General features: G+C 43.4%; 1 protein-coding gene across 4 annotated transcripts in view; it reads right to left on the bottom strand.

The window, feature by feature from the left end:
- Elmo1 (engulfment and cell motility 1) overlaps positions 1–17,211 on the bottom strand; it is a 535,377-nt gene that overhangs the window by 372,296 nt on the left and 145,870 nt on the right. For all 4 annotated transcript variants that reach the window (XM_041645693.1, XM_041645696.1, XM_041645694.1 and 1 more), the window contains exons 5-6: positions 12,031–12,081; positions 1,154–1,323 (exon numbers count right to left, since the gene is read on the bottom strand). In XM_041645693.1, the coding sequence (XP_041501627.1) occupies positions 1,154–1,323; positions 12,031–12,081 (221 nt within the window). The remainder of the gene's footprint in view (positions 1–1,153; positions 1,324–12,030; positions 12,082–17,211) is intronic.

The following is a 17,211-nucleotide window of genomic DNA, read 5'->3' as shown; positions in this document are numbered from 1 at the left end:
GTCGTTCTGACCCCCTCCCTTCCTGGTGAACAGGCTGCTCTCCCACACGAGGAAAGTGAACCAGCTATGCTCCTTAGTCTCTCCAGTCACACCAGAGACAAAAGTCTTCACCAGAAGGTCAGCTCACTACCAGAAAAGAAAACCCATTCTGCTACCATGATGAACTCAAGCTTCCGCAGACCTCACTTACTTCCTCATCTGTGTAAAAAGCCTTTTATGATCTAACCAGCCCAGCCTCTAGCCCTCTGACCCCCATAGGAACCAATAGCCTTGAATTCTAATTATATAATAATCTCCACCAATTTTGGGAGGCCATGACTCATACTTAATGTTTTTTGCCAGTTATCAGCCATTTTGCATACTACAGTAGGTACCCAATAAATATTTATTATTTTAAAATTTAAGCTACATTTGTTTTTTAAGTGCTGTTTTTCTCATTCATTTTATTTATTTATTTATTATGTATACAATATTCTCTCTGCGTGCATGCCTGAAGAGGGTACTAGACCTCATTAGAGATGTTGTAATCATTACAGATGGTTGTGAGCCATCATGTGGTTGCTGGGAATTGGACTCAGGACCTTTGGAAGAGCAGGCAACGCTCTTAACTGCTGAGCCATCTCTCCAGCCCCCGCTACACTTGTTTTAAACATGGAAGTGTCCCTTTAAGAAAGTATTTTAAGAGCGCTCTAAATGCTTCAAAACATACGATCATATTCTGATTTATATTCCAGTCAGAGGAAGGAAGTTCTCTTGGATAAGCAAAGGGTTTGACGGATTAACAGTCTAGATAATTATAGTTTTAATGTTGGCTATGCCTTCTGAGGTAACAACCTAAGGTTCTTCCTCTGAACCCTGAAAACTGAGGTGTTCAGGGACTCTGAGCATGTTACACCATGCAGCTGGCATGTGGAGGACGCAGCTTTAGGAGTCACAAACCCACGACCCGCTGCTGTCTTCAAGCCACTTTTCACAGAGTCTGGCCAAGTTCTGGTCTTTACATCTGGAAACTTCCAGAATAGAGAAGATAGCAGACACCACAGCTCTAGAGTAGACCGGGGGTAACATGATAGACACTGCCGTGATAAAGAATGCAGTGGACCCTATAGCTTTCGAGCAGACGGAGGGAGGCATCGGGGTTGAGTGCACTTACTCTGTGCCACTTTCCACCATCTGAGTGAGGAGTGAGATGCCATCCAGGTTGATGAACTCCTGAGCAAAGGTAACATCCCGGGAGAGGCTGGCCAAATCCTTCAGGGCTTCCAGCTTGGCATCCATACTTGATGACTGTATTCGTTCATGGAGCTGCTGGGCATTTTGAGCCTTGGGAAGGAGAGAAGGGAACAGAAAGAAGATAAGTACATGCTATCAATTTGTCCTTCTTTATAAAATGAATACAGTAGCACAAAACTCAATGAGTCCCTTGGAAATAAATATGCATAGGCCAGAAGCATCGGCTCGAAGCATAGGAGAACAGGGGATCCCAGCAGCAGGTTTCCATTGGAAGACCCCCTCCCTCCAGTGATCCATTCTTCCTTCCAACTGGGAAATAACAGGCCCGATTCACGGAAGAATGGAGAGCAAGGGCAAGTGCACATGAATATTAAAACTCCCAAACTGATAGGGTGTGACAGATAGACAAGAGAAGAGAGGATGTTTACTTTTTCAATAAAATTATTATCTAGAAGTGACAAAAAAAGCTATTTGGTTAGTTAAGCAATTACACAAATTTATACATCATGATTACCCATTCAGTCAAAACTCTGAGTAATAACTGCCTGCTTTCAAAAGCTTCATTAGACACACAAATGAGTCTTCGCAATTTCCAACCGCTTGTGTTTCTCACGCGCTGGCTACTTGCTGTATGAATTTAAAACAAAATAACTCTATGTACAATTAACAGCTCTTCCTAGAACAAATGTTCTCCTTGCTAAGGCTTCTGGATTTGGGTGTTGCATGTGGCGCAGAGAGGAATGTAAGTGCATGGCAGGGCTGAACTTCAGATAGCCATTTGTCCTCTGTCTTTGTCTTCCCATCAAGGTAGGCGGGGCAGGCGGTGGGACAAATTACACCCCTCTCCACCCTCTAGTTACTCAACTTCAAGCCATAGTGGCTGAAGCATCTGCCATCCTCAGGCTTCTCTGGAACAGTTGTTTCCTTTGATATTTTGTGACACTGCAAAGATACAGCAAGGTGGGGCGCTATGGTTTGGAAGTGATTTGTCCTCCAGTGGTTCATGGGTTGGGAGCTTGATCCCAGTGTGGACAAGTGGTGGGACTTAAGAGGCAGGGCCTAGCGAAAGGGTTGTTTTTGGGTTTTGGTGCCTGGCTGAAGATGCTCTGTTTGCTTATTTCATACCTGCCTCACCTCTCCTCCTTACAGGCTCTTCTTATTATGGCTTCTACCATGAGGGCCAGAACAGAGTTAACGGGGCCAAATTCTAAATCCTCTGGAACTATAAACTAAACAAACTCCTTACTTTTATAAATTACCCAGCCTCAAGTATTTCATTATAATAACAGAAAGAGCCTAATTCATGGTATTCGATATTAACAACCAATTAACTCTGCTGAACAGAAATTAGTCACAAAACAAGTAAAGAACAACGCCCTGTGATCTATAATAGGACCGGGTTATAAAGTAAAGGGAGAGAGCAGCCCCTGTGGAGGGCAGCCCCTGTGCAGAGAGGGAAGACAATAAGGAACCCAGACAGACGAGAACATATTACATCATATGGTCAGGGTGTCCTGGGGTTTCCCATTACACCACAGTCAGCAGCAGAAATCAGAACAGAAGAAGGAAAGGGAACAAGGATGAAGGATGAGAACATGTTCTTAGGCAAATGACAGGCCACAAGTCACTAAAAGCTTATTTTCTGAACGTGGACCAGTCGCTCTTTTAACATCATTTAAAGATACAAATATTTATGGATATATAGAATTATGACAGGTATTCCAAATTTGGATGTTTTCATGAATATTTCAAATTGATATAACACTGACCTAGTATAATTAATCAAAGTGAACCACTCTGAATTCCTGGGAAACTACTTTTATCCACAGAAAATAATTTTCTCTACAGATCACAGCTCGGAAACCATCTCGTTGCCATTGGCAGCACTGATGAAAACTGAAGTGTCTGATGCCATTGACATGATTAACAACTAATTAGACCTACCATGCGTTATCACCTATTATTATAATACCTTCATGAAGTAATTCATTTAATCCAAACTGAGTCCAAGCATAGAAATACTTTTTTTTTCTTCATCTGACAAAGGAAACAGAAGTGGCAAGAAAGCTAAGTGACAGACATGCCTCAGCTCACACGGCTCATCAATATTGCTGAGAAAAAACCAGAGTAGCTGAACCCTATAGATCAGCTATCAACAGAAGGCTCCCAGAACACACAGAACCCGAACAGCTTCGAAAGCCACAGATTCTTCATTCACGCAATTTCCGGATCTGAAAGCCTAGACTGGGGTCTCTAGAAACATCTGTTGAACACATTCAGATTACCATGTTGCCTCATCCCAGGCTGAAATGACTGTTTCACATCAACCAGGTTCAGTATCCTGCAGCCATAGCGGGACCGTGCAACACTGGTTCTGCTGACCCAGCCACCCGCTTGTCCTTTCCAGCTGGACCACTGGGACGTCTTTAAGCTCTACTGTACTAAGAAGAAAATCAGTCCACCCCTTTAAGACTTGTGTGAAGAATGTATTATGTCACTCTTCTCATTCGCTAATATGCCTTCGATAGGGACTCACTTTGAGGTTAATTAAGCAATTAGTTAATTTAAAATAAAGAGGAACAACCATCAACACTTGGGTAGAGAAGCCAAGACTGAAGAGTCCCAAATCCTGAGACCACGAAGGCGATGCCAGGACAGACAGAAAGAGCCTGGATGAGGATGGGTCTCAGTCGCAGACTGTCTCAAGGGCAGCGTGGACACTCCTCGGGATAGGGTCACATGTTCACATCACATAGACTCCACAACCCTATACACTCCCCTAGGACAGTTCCCTCTGTCCTCATTGAGCAGAAGGCCTAAAAGCTGTGTGTGCAGGTTCTGGGTGGTGACTTTTCCTTGAGTCAGGTCATGCTACTTCCTTGGAATTTACTTAAGGAACGACTGCTGTAGCTCCGCCCCTTGTTTGCTTTGGGGAAGTCTTCATCTACTTTTCAAGACTTACTTAAAGCACTGGAGAGGTCTCAAAGGAGACTGTGGGGCTGAGGCCGCCCAATGTGGCCTCGTGGAAAGCCCTTCCTTAGCTCTGTCACTGACCCTTCCAGGGAGACAGTGAACTTTCCTTCCTCTCTTTTGGCCTCATTTTCCTCATCCAGGAACTGTGATGGGATTCCGTGAAAGGTTCGCTGCAGCCCATAAAGTGGCAGACCGCTTCTCAGTTGCATAGGAACTCCCATCATGAGTGGACCAGGAAAAGAGCTCTGGACATGTGAGCCACAGATTTGCCCTCCAATCAAAACACTGGTGGAACTGAGGGGCCCTGCGAATGCAGCAGCTATGCAGTTGGAACTGGAGCAGGGTGGATAGGTACTCATTTTCCTACATCTCTAAACGATCTGGATACAAAACTTTCATTCTGCAGAATAAAGGTGAAGAAAACAATTCGATGCTCAAACTGGCTTTTAAAAATAATATCCAGTTTCTGTTCTGAATTATCAGTTACGACAGAAAAACATATGCAATTTTACTTAAACTTGTCTCAGATAAACCTTTTCTAATTATCAATTAAAGCAAGTTAGTACTCATAATAATGATCTGCCAACTAATCGATACTTCTGGAAAGTTTATTATGAGTCTTGCACATTTGAGAGACAGCAGCAAACAAGGCTTACCCAGCTCTGGGTGAGAGAAGTACACTGTACATCAGTAGGAATAAAAATTAATGTGTTGCTAAGTTTTATGGGAAACATTAAGTGGATATCTATGAAAGAAAACAACCGGTGAGTATATTACACTGGGTGCTCTAAGGCCAAGCTGCCTAAGGCAGTAGCATCCTTGCAGAAGTGAGACAGAGCCCACACACTGGGTTGGGAGATTAGCATAGGCAGAAAGGCTGGTGAGTACCAAAGCCCTACATAGAAGCAAGCCTAGAGTGTCTGGAGAGACATGCCAAGACCCATGGAGGAGTAAGACAGCCATGGAAGGAGGGAGGGACAAAGCCCTTGGTTTCAGGACTATGGGGAGCTACAGGCTTCTGGGGTGGTGACGTGTTTGTTCCCTCACATCTGGACATCTGATGCAGATGTCTGCTGCACTGAATGGGAGACCTCAAAGTAGCATTCACACACCAGATGCCACTGGTCAACACGTGACACGATGAAATATGTGAAATTAGAAACTAGATTTCAAGAAAGTGTGAGATAGAATATGTCGATCTTTTGATAAGACTATTAATAGCAATAGCCAGGCTGCAGCTATGTTAGTGTGTGCCCACTAGCACACCAACTCCAGGAGAAGAAATATCTGGGACAGTACCTGGCACTCACAAGGAGTTTGAAAAAAAATTATACATATATGCATGTATGTGTGTATATAAATAGCCAAATATGACAAATCAAAATGTGACATGTTTAATGATGATAATTTTCTTTGTAATAAGCTTGCTTTTATTTTTCCATAATTCTGTGCCACTTTTATATGTGATAGGAAAGAACTGTGGTTATTAAAAGTGTGATGGCCTTGGCTCTGATTTTCCAGACTCAGCATCAAATGAAGACTTTGACAGCTGTATGCAGGACCATATCAGATAGCAAATTTTTTTCCTTGGACTGTTCCAAGGACAGAAAACAAGTTTCACTTCATGCCACTCAAACAGGTCAGATAGATGGGAAGGTTCTGGGCTTCACTCAGGAGCAGGGGTCCACGGGGAGTCACCTGAAAACAGGGAAAGGACCCAGACGTATGAACACACAGAACTTGTCGTCTCTGTTCTTGAAGTCAAAATCATGCCCCTCAAACTTCCAGCACAATCCTGGGTTCATGATGTCAACTAAAAAGTTGACTAAAAACTCAAGTTCATTAATGTTTGAGAAACTCCCAAATGTACATTTAATGTTGCCCACGCGTTCAACTACACTGTCTTCAGATGTCCGCTGTATGTTGCATATATGTATTAAACTGTTTCCTTCCTGTCTTCTCTCCTTAAACCTCCCCTAGTTTCAGCACGTCTGTCCCTGCCCTGTCCTTGCCTCTGTTCCTACCCTTGATTCTGCCTCACCTGGCATTAAGGAAACCAAAGCAAGCAGCTAAGTGCACCTTAGTCTCCCTACTATGAGGAGTCAGCAGCTCTCCATTAATCTGCTTCTGCAACCTCAGGCTGAGAAGCAAGCACCCTCCTCCCTGCCAGAGATCAATCTGTCTTTACCTCCAGAGTTCGCTCCTATGAACCAAATCTAAAAGATCTAAAAGTTCCCCCCGCCATCTTCGAGATTATGGGTTCCCAACATACATGCATACACACACAGACACTTAACACACATACACACCACATGCACACACAAGCATACACACATGAGCATACCTATACACACATGCAAATACACACGCACATGTACACACACATATACATACACACATGCATATACACAAGCATACACCCCCACACATACACACTCATATACACACGCACATGCATGCACACACATACACACCCAATTCCCCTGTTGCATGGGCTCCCCATTCTCTGAACCTGTAGAGGAAGGGAACAACTCTGAAGCTGCTGCCTCCTCCTCTCACCTCTCCTTTCTCTGGGGAGGTCTCCAGGCCCATCCATATTGGAGAGCACCTCCTTTCCACCAGCAGGCTGTGCAGGCTGTCCAGCAACCATGTTCCTCTCCTCATCTTCCCTGTCACCTCCACAGTCATCAAGCCGCTGAGAGTGTCCCCAGGTTCTGCCCTGAGCCCTCTAGAACTTCTCGACAGAGGGAGGAGGGTGCTGTCTCCTATTCCACAGCTCTACAAACTGTATACACACAGAAGGGACTGTACAGCTCTGTGCCCAGACTATCCCTCAGGACACGTACCTCACCGCCTAGTGCATACGGTTCATAGTTGACTTCTCACAGGCTCTGTCTCCCTACTCACAAGCGTATACTCAGAAACAGTACATCACACTGCGTGCCAAAACACAGGCCTCCTTCAGCAAAGAGCACAACTTCATGAAGCCGTGGGGCTTGGCCTTTTACAAGGTTCCTCCCAGAGGCACCCCACACGCTATGATACCTAAGCCATGAGCACCTCTACGTAAACTACGCCAGGAACACCTAACCAATCCCTTGCTAACCCTACAATCTGTTCTCTCCACTGGTTTCTTCTCCAAAGTTGGGTCTCTAAAGTAATGGAAGAAAAACAGAATACAGATGCTTGGTAATTCTTGGTCAGTTTTTCCATAGGAGGCTCTGAGGGCTTTGTGCTCACAAATAAGTAGTAGGGAACCCTGCAATGTTAAGCACACAGGGGTGTTTATTCAAGGGAAGGATGTGTTTTCCAGTCTGGTGACTGTTGCACTATCCGTGTGGCCAGAGACAGCAGTGGAACCCACACCCCTACTCTGAGGCTTTTTTCATAAACTCATTCTTCTTAGCCAACCTGTAGAACGTCTTTATGGAACATGTCATATGTATTTGACAAAGAGATTCAACGTAGTCACATCTGATCTTTTTTTAGTATCTTTTCTTGTTCAAAGAGATTTATGCATGCTTTGTTGTATTGGAAGCATTGAGTTACTTATCAACAGAGATGTTTTCACCAAAATGTGCTATGCTTAAATATGCCCAAAACAAACCACTCCAGATCAGACTCCAGAAGTTTAAGCAGCACCGGGTACTGAACCCTACTGAAAGGAACTGCCTTCCTGCCTCCCATGGATCATCTCTCTCCAGGCATGCCATGGCTTCAGAGACCCCTTCCTTTTTCAAATCAGGGCAGAATTTTAAATCATCTATTAATAATATAATAATACATGTTGAGAAGAATCCCTGACAACCTGAATCCATGGAATGACTGACATATCAAAATCTTTTTTATCACCACAGGAACTAGGCCCCAAATCCTCCGTGGCAGGCCTTTTCTGATCTAGACGATTCTCACAGTGGACCCAGAATACCAGAAGACAGCAGGGAGGCCTATCCTTGGTGATGACAAGCCAGTAATGGGTACTTAATAAGTTGTCTGGGTTTCTCTGTGTACAAGGAAGGAGAAGAGAAAGCCGAGAGAAGAGGAGCTCGTCCATACAGCTAATGGCTCGGGGCACAGGTGCATGGACTGGAAAACAGAGGCGTTTCCAGCCGCAGATGTGATGATTATACTTTCTGCACTCTTCAAAGGGTTCACATTGCCCTTTAGAGAAAAGTAACACCAGCACAGGAGACTCGAAGAAATGCGGAGGTACTCCAAGAGATTATACGATAAATAGTGTGCCACTAAGCACTTCCTGTGGCATCCTCTGAGGGGCATTTTCATCCTTTTATCAGAATTTATGTTTTTTTCATTTCTATAAACAGAATAGTCATTTGTTGTACATACATTGTTCTGCCATCAAATTTGCACATGGTGATGTTCTTTGGAGATGCCTCCAGGGTGCTAAATACCAAATTCTTACCTAAATAATAACTGGGTCCCAAGTTTTAGTCACTAGAAGAAATGCTGTATACAGCCATGCCTAGATGCATGTATGTGGTGTATCTGCCCTGTAGTTATCAGGTAAATTTCTAACTAGAGTATTAAGATAAAAGTTAATGTATATAACGTACTAGGCTCCCTGCCAAAGCCACATCAGTTCATATTTGGATTCAGAGCATCCTCTCCTTGCACTAAGAACTCCATCCCTTTTGAAAAAGAGACTGAGATCTCTGTGCATAAGATGATGTCTACATATACATATGGATATATAATGCTCCCTTTTTTGCTTCTGCTATACCTATGACCGCACATATTAAAACAGTCCCTATCAGTCAGAAAGGATCCTATGAATTAAGAAATCAGCTCAAGGATGCTGGGTGGTGATGGCGCCCGCCTTTAATCCCAGCACTGAGGAGGCAGAGGCAAGCAGATCTCTGTGAGTTCGAGGCCAGCCTGGTGTACAGAGCAAGTTCCAGAACAGTCAAGGCTACACCAAGAAACCTTGTCTTGAAAAACAACAACAACAAAAAAAAAAATCAAACAAAAAATCATCCCTAGGTTAGGTTGACTACCACCTGCTTTTTCTGGCGCACCATTCTTGACACTGCGCTTAGAGTTATTTCCAAACACAAAGGCTTTGAAGATTTTATGTTGGGATAATTAAATGTAACAACCTCTTTTCATAACTTCTGGAGTTTATACTACTGCATAGTATCTACCCACTCCAAGAATGCACAGATATTCGTTAGGAGAATTTTGGGGGTAGTTTTTCTGAAACAGGGTCTCTCTATGTAAGGTGAGCCTGTATAACCTGGAACTTACTGTGTAGACCAGGCAGGACTCATACTCAGAGAAATTTGCCTGCTTCCGTCTCCCAATGCCCAGCTGATTCTAAAATTTGGTTTTGTTTTGTTTTTTTAAATAAATTTCAAGAAAATGAAAATGATAGTCTGGCCATCTAAACTTCTTCTAATAGGAACATAGCCAAGATGTGCTTCACACCATACCTGACCTCAGGCTCAGTTTCTGGCTATGAGCAGAGGAGATGGACAGAGGCACAACTCAGCTGCCAATGAGCTCCACAGCCCACTCTGGAGTTCACAGATACGTACACACACTCCACACTTCACCTAAAACTAGTGTGTGAGTGCACACATGTGCATGTGTTTATATATGATTACAATCATGCATACATGTCTGTATATAGCTTTATATACACTTGTGTACGTTGTTATCGATCTTCAAGGAGAGGGGAACCACTGTAGAAAAGAAACTTCATGTAATTATGTAAAAACATCTACTGGCTGCATCACTGCACGCTAACACTTCCTAACAAATTCATCAAAGACACTTCTTTACAGTCCAGGCGTGGTGGCGCACGCCTTTGATCCTATCACTTGGAAGGCAGAAGCAAAAGTCTGTGAGTTCAAGGCCAACCTAGTCCACATAGGGAGTTCCAGGACAGCCAAGACCCTGTCTCAAAAAACATAAACAAATAAATTCGTTTAAATTTAAAGGGAAATTTAAATGCATGCTTCATCCATTTTCATTTACACACACACACAAACACACACACACACACACACCACAGAATTCAGCAATGAATGAAGTTTCCAGTGCCCATATAAACTGCTGTATAGTAACACCTAGTTATGGGGACAAGAGGCTTCTTTAAGTAGAGGTGCCTGGGTCGCATTCTCCTTTATTATGGCCCAGTCTTACTAGCCAGACTAGGCATCGGCATCTCTAAAGTCCCACTGCTGATCCTAGTGTAGGGGCTACCAATGCAGAAAACACAATGTGGTCTCTTGTGAGTGGCCTCCTCCTTCATACCAGTGCCCTTTGTACTGCCTCACCCACCTTTCCATTCACAGAACCCGGAGTATGAGAACCATTGTTTTACAAACACACACCCACTGTCTCTAATGAAAGCCTAAATCACTCTCTTTTCAGAAAAAGGAACTCACCCCCATACTGAGCCTTCTTTTATTTTTTTATGACATGGGATTATCTTCAGGGAAATACATAATGTACTCTGAGACTATTCCTCACCCCACCTCTCTCTCAGTCCTCTCTGTTCCCACAGTTTTGATTCCCCTTTCATGTCACCAGTACATATGGATTTTAGTCAAGAACCCAGGGCAAAGCACAGAGTCCTTCCTTGACATAGATTCAGCCTAGATAAAACACGGAGCCTCTCTATAGATGCGAATTAGCAGAGAAAGGGGAAGCATAAAAAACCTTGAGCCAATGAATGAAGACGGCCACTGAAAGGCTGGTGACAATCTGTCAGCTCTTCTTGCAGCCACTCAAACCCACAGGCAAACTGTGCTTTCTATGCGCTGGCATGAAGGCACCGGACGATGGCTCCACCAACACCAGCAGACAGGCCGCAGAGCTCATCCTGCGTTAGCTTCAAGATGCTACGGGATAAAGTGTTTGAGTTTTTAAGGCCCTAATGCAATTTTCAATGAGAAGAATTTGTGGTGGCTACAGTACCCACACTTTAATTCGAGCCAGATGCTTTTCTCAATTTTTTAATTTATTTTTAGCCTAGCACATGGCTTCAGTGGGAACTGAAAATGATAGATATACACTCATTTCATCACGCTCGCAGTGTGAAAAGAGTAACACTTGCAGCCCTTTGTGTGCGCTGGCTTTCAGGAAAGCAAGGAATCGCACTGTGAAGGAATGGACGGGAAATCTGCTTATGTCGTTATGCGGCATCTCTCTACAGAAGGACGATCACAATCCCAGCCAGAGCCTAAATACATTGCGGCATCCTGTTTAGCAGTTTTTATTCGGAGACCTTCAAAGTTTTTACATAGAATCAGCTGAAAAGAAAACAGCATAAGCAAGCAATGCTCTTGAGCTGATTTTTAGGAAATGTTTAATAACAGACCTAGGGTAGAAAATAATACCCATCCAACACACACACACACACACACACACACACACACACACACACCACAGAGAGAGACTTGAAAAGCAGTAGTAGGCTATTGGGATTTTTGTTTCTTTGGTTTGGTTTGTTTTTTTTTTTCTGTTCCATGGCATCGGATGATGTGTGGGCAAGTGGGCCAAATCAATCAAGGCAGCCAATGCCCCATCTGTACAACGAGAGCTGCTGTTGGGTTGGGATTACCACAAATTTCAAGTCTTCACCATCCATTTCCTTGACAGTACCCTGAGACAAAGTCCCCTGCCTGGCAAGGGAAAGAGAAAGCAGAGTGCTCCTGTGAATCTAGAACCAATGGGTCTGGGAGGATTCTGCGCTCTGGACTCTGCAGAGGTCGCTCACACTGCTCTGCACCCAACCCTCACACACAGCAGACCTAGTTGGGACACTCAATGAGAGGCGGTAAACTAAGATCAACTTACCGGAGAGGTGGTTAATAGAAGGATAGATCCGTTCTTTATTTCGTTGCGATTCTGCAAAAGATGAAAAGAAGAGCTTTAGTAAATCTTTGAGTAGAAGTTTGATAAAGAGGACAAAACCAAATGTATCTCAACCTGGATTCCATGTGGCAGGCATTCTGATGATTTCCTCTGTTTTTATTTGTGTATTTTTTAATTATTTGTACGAAGAAGCTTAACTCAAATAATAGGAATATGAGACTTCAAAGTAACCAAGCAAAATAATAACTGTACAATTGTATTCGGAAAACATGGCCTAGAAATTCTACACCTGATAGAAGTAAAAACATGTATACAAAAAAGGCACAAAAAGCTTGTATACTGACATCCACAGAAGCATTCATTGTTACATCAAAGTTTTTCAAAAAATAAGTGTAGTAATAGTTGTATAACTCCCTCCCAAACTAAAAAGAATCAAATTGAAGTAAATAAAAGTTAAATTTTGCTCTGTAAAGCATATCTCAACAAAGCTGATTTTTTTTAAGGGTTTCTTGGCATTGGATGATTTCTTATGCATGATCCCTTCAAACAAGGAACAAGCAGCAAGAATGAGCAGATTTCAGATCAGTCTGTGAGCATGGAGTCTCCCTTGGCATCCTTAGCACTAAAGATTGAGTTTCACTATCTATTCCGGTTCTTTCCATGAGCTTACAGGAGTTGGCAATCAGAGCACTCACCCTGGCTGTAGCCCCAAGGAGCTCTGAGACCAGTGGGCTCCCTTTCCACATCCTTTGAAACAGCACAACAGGTGCACAGAGCTGGTGGGAAATTCCTCACTGCTGTGCCAAAGGCCTATCCATCACTGTTTGCTTGTCCAGTTCTCAGTAGTTATAGACAATAAATTGTCTACAAAAAAACTAGCAGTCAGGGACAGGATTGCACACTCCCTCCCAAAGAAAAGTACTTTTGGATACCTCGTACCATGCCCAGGCAAGCTTAAAGTCCATCCTCAATGAAAAGAACAAGGGCTAGAATGTCCCAGGAACACCAAATCACTCTGGAGGGTGTCATCTCTTTATTACCAGAGTGATAAGTTGGGGCCCAATGACCACAGAGTAGGCTGGCTGGGAAAAACAATGTAAACAGATCATTTCAAGCTTAATCAATCTATAGTCTATGAGAATGAAGGACTTCAGCAAATACTAGTTGGAGGGTACTGGGGAAGCTGAACGTCTACCATCCCTCCCCCATGACCAGCTTCAGAACACACACCGAAGAATCAGAGTTGGAAGATGGAGAACTGAAATTCTTATTAACTAGGGATTCTGAAGAACAGGCAGCCTCATGAATAGGGCCCTCGGATCAGGCAGGACTGAGAGCAGGCCACCTTCCAAAGAATATCTGAACCTTCCAATTTGGGATTGGAAGAAGCCAGAAAAGTCTAGAGATATCTTCTCACAGAAAACTGGAGTAGGGAGTTATTTTATTCTTATTGTGCATAGGGTTGAAGATCTTAGTTTTTCATGTTTATCTAACCACAGCAGTAACTCTATGCACACTTTCAAGATAGAAACCAGAGCTCATCTTGACCCAACATCAGAGGAGACCGGAAGGAATCTGACCTCGGTGACCTGACAGCAGAGGCTTTGCTCTACTTGTTGATCCTGTTTCCTTACTGGGGCAGCCCAACCGCCAGTCAGCTGGTATGAAAGCAAAGAAGAGAGGATGAAGTGAAGGAAAGTCCTGTGGCTCCCCACTGTTTCCCTAACTAGTGGGGTTCTAGTAGGAGCTGGACTGGAAGAAAAGAGAATCTGCCCCTAGGCTCTCCTATATCCATCTACATGGTAATACATTCCTAGCTTTCTGAAATCAGAGCATGACTTCTATGAAGATAGAGCCAGAGTTTAGTCTGTTCACTTGCTTAAAGCCAAAGTATTAAAGCTACCGATAGACAGAGCTGGTTTCAAGTATCTAGCTAGCTATTCTGATCTGATTCTTCTTCCTTGCGTGATTGTAGGAAAGAAGCAGGAGAGCCTGGCCTAGCCTGGGACTGTTAAAATGAAATCAGTTTCTGCTGTTCTTAGAATGGCAGCCATCCCTCTGCCCACATCCCTGGGTCAATAGCAAATTCTCCTTTTCTGCCTAATGCATGGTTCATATTTTGCATAAAAGAGGGACAGGTAGGTAGGTAGGTAGGTAGGTAGAGGTAGGTAGGTAGGTAGAGGTAGGTAGGTAGGTAGGTAGGTAGGTAGGTAGAGGTAGGTAGGTAGGTAGAGGTAGGTAGGTAGGTAGGTAGGTAGGTAGGTAGAGGTAGGTAGGTAGGTAGAGGTAGGTAGGTAGGTAGGTAGGGGTAGGTAGGTAGGTAGGTAGGTAGAGGTAGGTAGGTAGGTAGGTAGGTAGGTAGAGGTAGGTAGGTAGGTAGGTAGGCAGGCAGGCAAGCAGAAGAGCTATTACTACAATAATTACAAAGTTTCAGGTCCTGGGAGAACACCAACTGACTTCGGAGAGAATGACAGAGCTTCAGCCTCCTTCCCAGACTACATCCTATCTGGAATATCAACCAGATCACACCTTGTTCACCTTGCCTGTAAAATGCATTATTAACAAAGGGAAAGGCTGGAGCCCTTCCTGTTTCCTGGATCCCACCACCACCTCTGCACAGTGAATCACTCAGCAGCAATCTGCCAAGAATGGAAGCTCACTCCACTTCCTAGCTGGGAACTCCCCGGGGAAGGCAGGTGGGCCAGCTTCCTCAAGTCATCAGAAGCATTCCATGGGCTGATCCACCGGTGCTGTTTAGAACAGGGCTCGCACATTGAAAATACTCAGGAAAAAAATCAAAATGTGTATTATTAAACACCAAAGCTAACACCCACAAAGTATACTGTTGGACACTTTTATGTTTTTAGCATAAAAGTCCCTACATCCTGTTATGGTTTGAATGTAAAATATCCTCCAGAAGCTCGTAGGTTTGGACCTCTTGGTGACCGGCTGGTAGCATTGTGTGAGAAGGTGATAGATGAGAAGATGGAACCTTACTAGAAGCACATCACTGAAACAGGGAGTTGTGGTTTTACAGACAAGCCCCACTTCCTGTTACCTGCTTCCAGCATATGCATGAAATGGAACCATTCCGCTTCCTAAATGGCAGGCCAGCTTTATGAGCCTGCTGCCATGCCTTCATAGTCATGATGGCCTGTATACCCTTTGGTACTATAACAGCCAATGGAAAATCCTTCTGCCCTAACTTGCTTTTAGTCTTGGTATTTTAATATAGCAACAGAAAATAACTAACAGACAACCCAATAAATAAATAAATATCACAGCACACTCTACAGTAACCTAAAGACATTCGCAATTCTGTCAGAATAATAAATATTAACAAGCACATACCTCTTCAATAAGCAGGTCAGCATGGCTATGGAGGAATTCTGCCCTAGAGGTTCTCCTCGTCAGAAGCTGTGTCCCTCTCATTCATTCATTTACCCTACTCAGTCCTCCTCGATGCAACAACATAGTGTGTGTGTGTGTGTGTGTGTGTGTGTGCATGTGTGTATGATATTTTATTATCTGCTTACTCGTTGGTCATGCCTGTCACTTCAGCCTAGAAGAGCATCTCCATGAGAGTCACTAGTGAGTGCCTCACGATAGTATCGGTCCGTCTAGAACAGTGACCTTACATGGCCATGTCAGTGTTCAGTAGATACCTGCTGAAGAAATGGCTACACTACTATGTTCCAGGTCACAACTGAAGCACTGGAGCAGATCCAGATGAAAATGATTCCCATTCTCTAGAGAGGCAACTGAGAAATCCTCACCCTCACCTCTTTATTCTCCCAGGAGTCTCCTCCTAGGGTCAAAGGCACGGGTGCACACTGCAAGAACTTCCTAAAAAGTCCAGAAACTCTAAGATAGAAAGCATCAACTATCTTCAACCCAAGATTCTTTGAGCCCTTCTTCACAATTCTATTTCTACCAGTCCTAGGGTGGATGTAGTATTGTGATCTACATGTTTTAAATACCTATCTAAACCAACGTTCTAATTCTCAGTGGATTCCAGCTTCTCTGACGGTCTTGTAAACTAGATTAGGCTGCCTGATATGTCAGAGGAATAGACTGCTATTCAACCAAATACTGATCTTGGTGTTGCTGGGCAGTCTTTTGCAAATATAACTAATCATCGGAGAAATGTAAATCAAAGCCACAGGAACTTATCACCTTACTCCTATAAGAATGGATATTACAAAAATAGACTAGCCAGGTGTCTGTGATGCACTCCTTTAATCCTAGCTCTTGGGAGGCAGAGGAAGGGGTATCTCTGAGTTTGAAAACAGCCTGTTCTACAAAACAAGTTCCAGGAAAGCCAAGGTTACAAAGAAACTATTTCGAAAAATCAAAAAGAAAGAAAAAAAAAGACTAAAGTGCTGCTAAGAATTAGGAAAAACTGGAGCACTGTACACAATAGACAAATTAATACAGCTATTGTGGAAAATAATAGAGGCTCCTCAAAAAGTCAGAAGAAGATGTCCCACATGGTCTAGCAATGCATGCATAAGTATATAACTGTGTGGAAGAAACATCTACACTTGAATATTTCCTACAGTGATATTTTTGATAGCCAAAAATGGAAGCAACCTAAATGTGTGTCAATGATACAAACACATAATAGAAGACCAATAAGCCAGAAAAGGTGGAACTGTATCATATCAAACAAGGATAGAATCAAAATTACTACTCCAAGGGAACTAAGCTAGGTACAAAATGACAAGCACCACAGGATCTCATCCATATGTGAAATGAAGGCCCCACGGCAGTGGAGAATGGTGATTCCAGAGGCTGTGGAGGAGGAGGAAGCAAGCATGTTGGGGAGAGAGAGGAGAAAGGTTACTGAATGGGAGCTAAGCCATGGGGTACAGAAGTTAGGATTCTGATGTGGCACTATACAGGGGGTGACTTTATGTAACTATTATTTACTGTGTATCTCAAACAACCAGGAAAGGGGATCTGCCATATTGTCACGATTTAAAAATGATAAAAATCTATGGAAACAGATTATGTAAGGGCTGGGGAGATAATTCAGTCAGTAGCGTGTCTGCTTGGCAAGCATGACAACCTTAGTTCAATCCCCAGCATCTACATAGAAAAGCAAGTAGTAGTAGCCTATACTGTAATACTAGCCCTAGGGAGATAGACAGTGGTGAATTC

This window comes from Microtus oregoni, unplaced genomic scaffold (genome assembly GCF_018167655.1).
Source record: "Microtus oregoni isolate MIOR12 unplaced genomic scaffold, Mior012 000115F_ref0000277, whole genome shotgun sequence".
NCBI classification, from domain to species: Eukaryota; Metazoa; Chordata; class Mammalia; order Rodentia; family Cricetidae; genus Microtus; species Microtus oregoni.
Note: the sequence above shows the minus strand (reverse complement) of the source record. Positions and strands in the feature narration are given on the sequence as shown.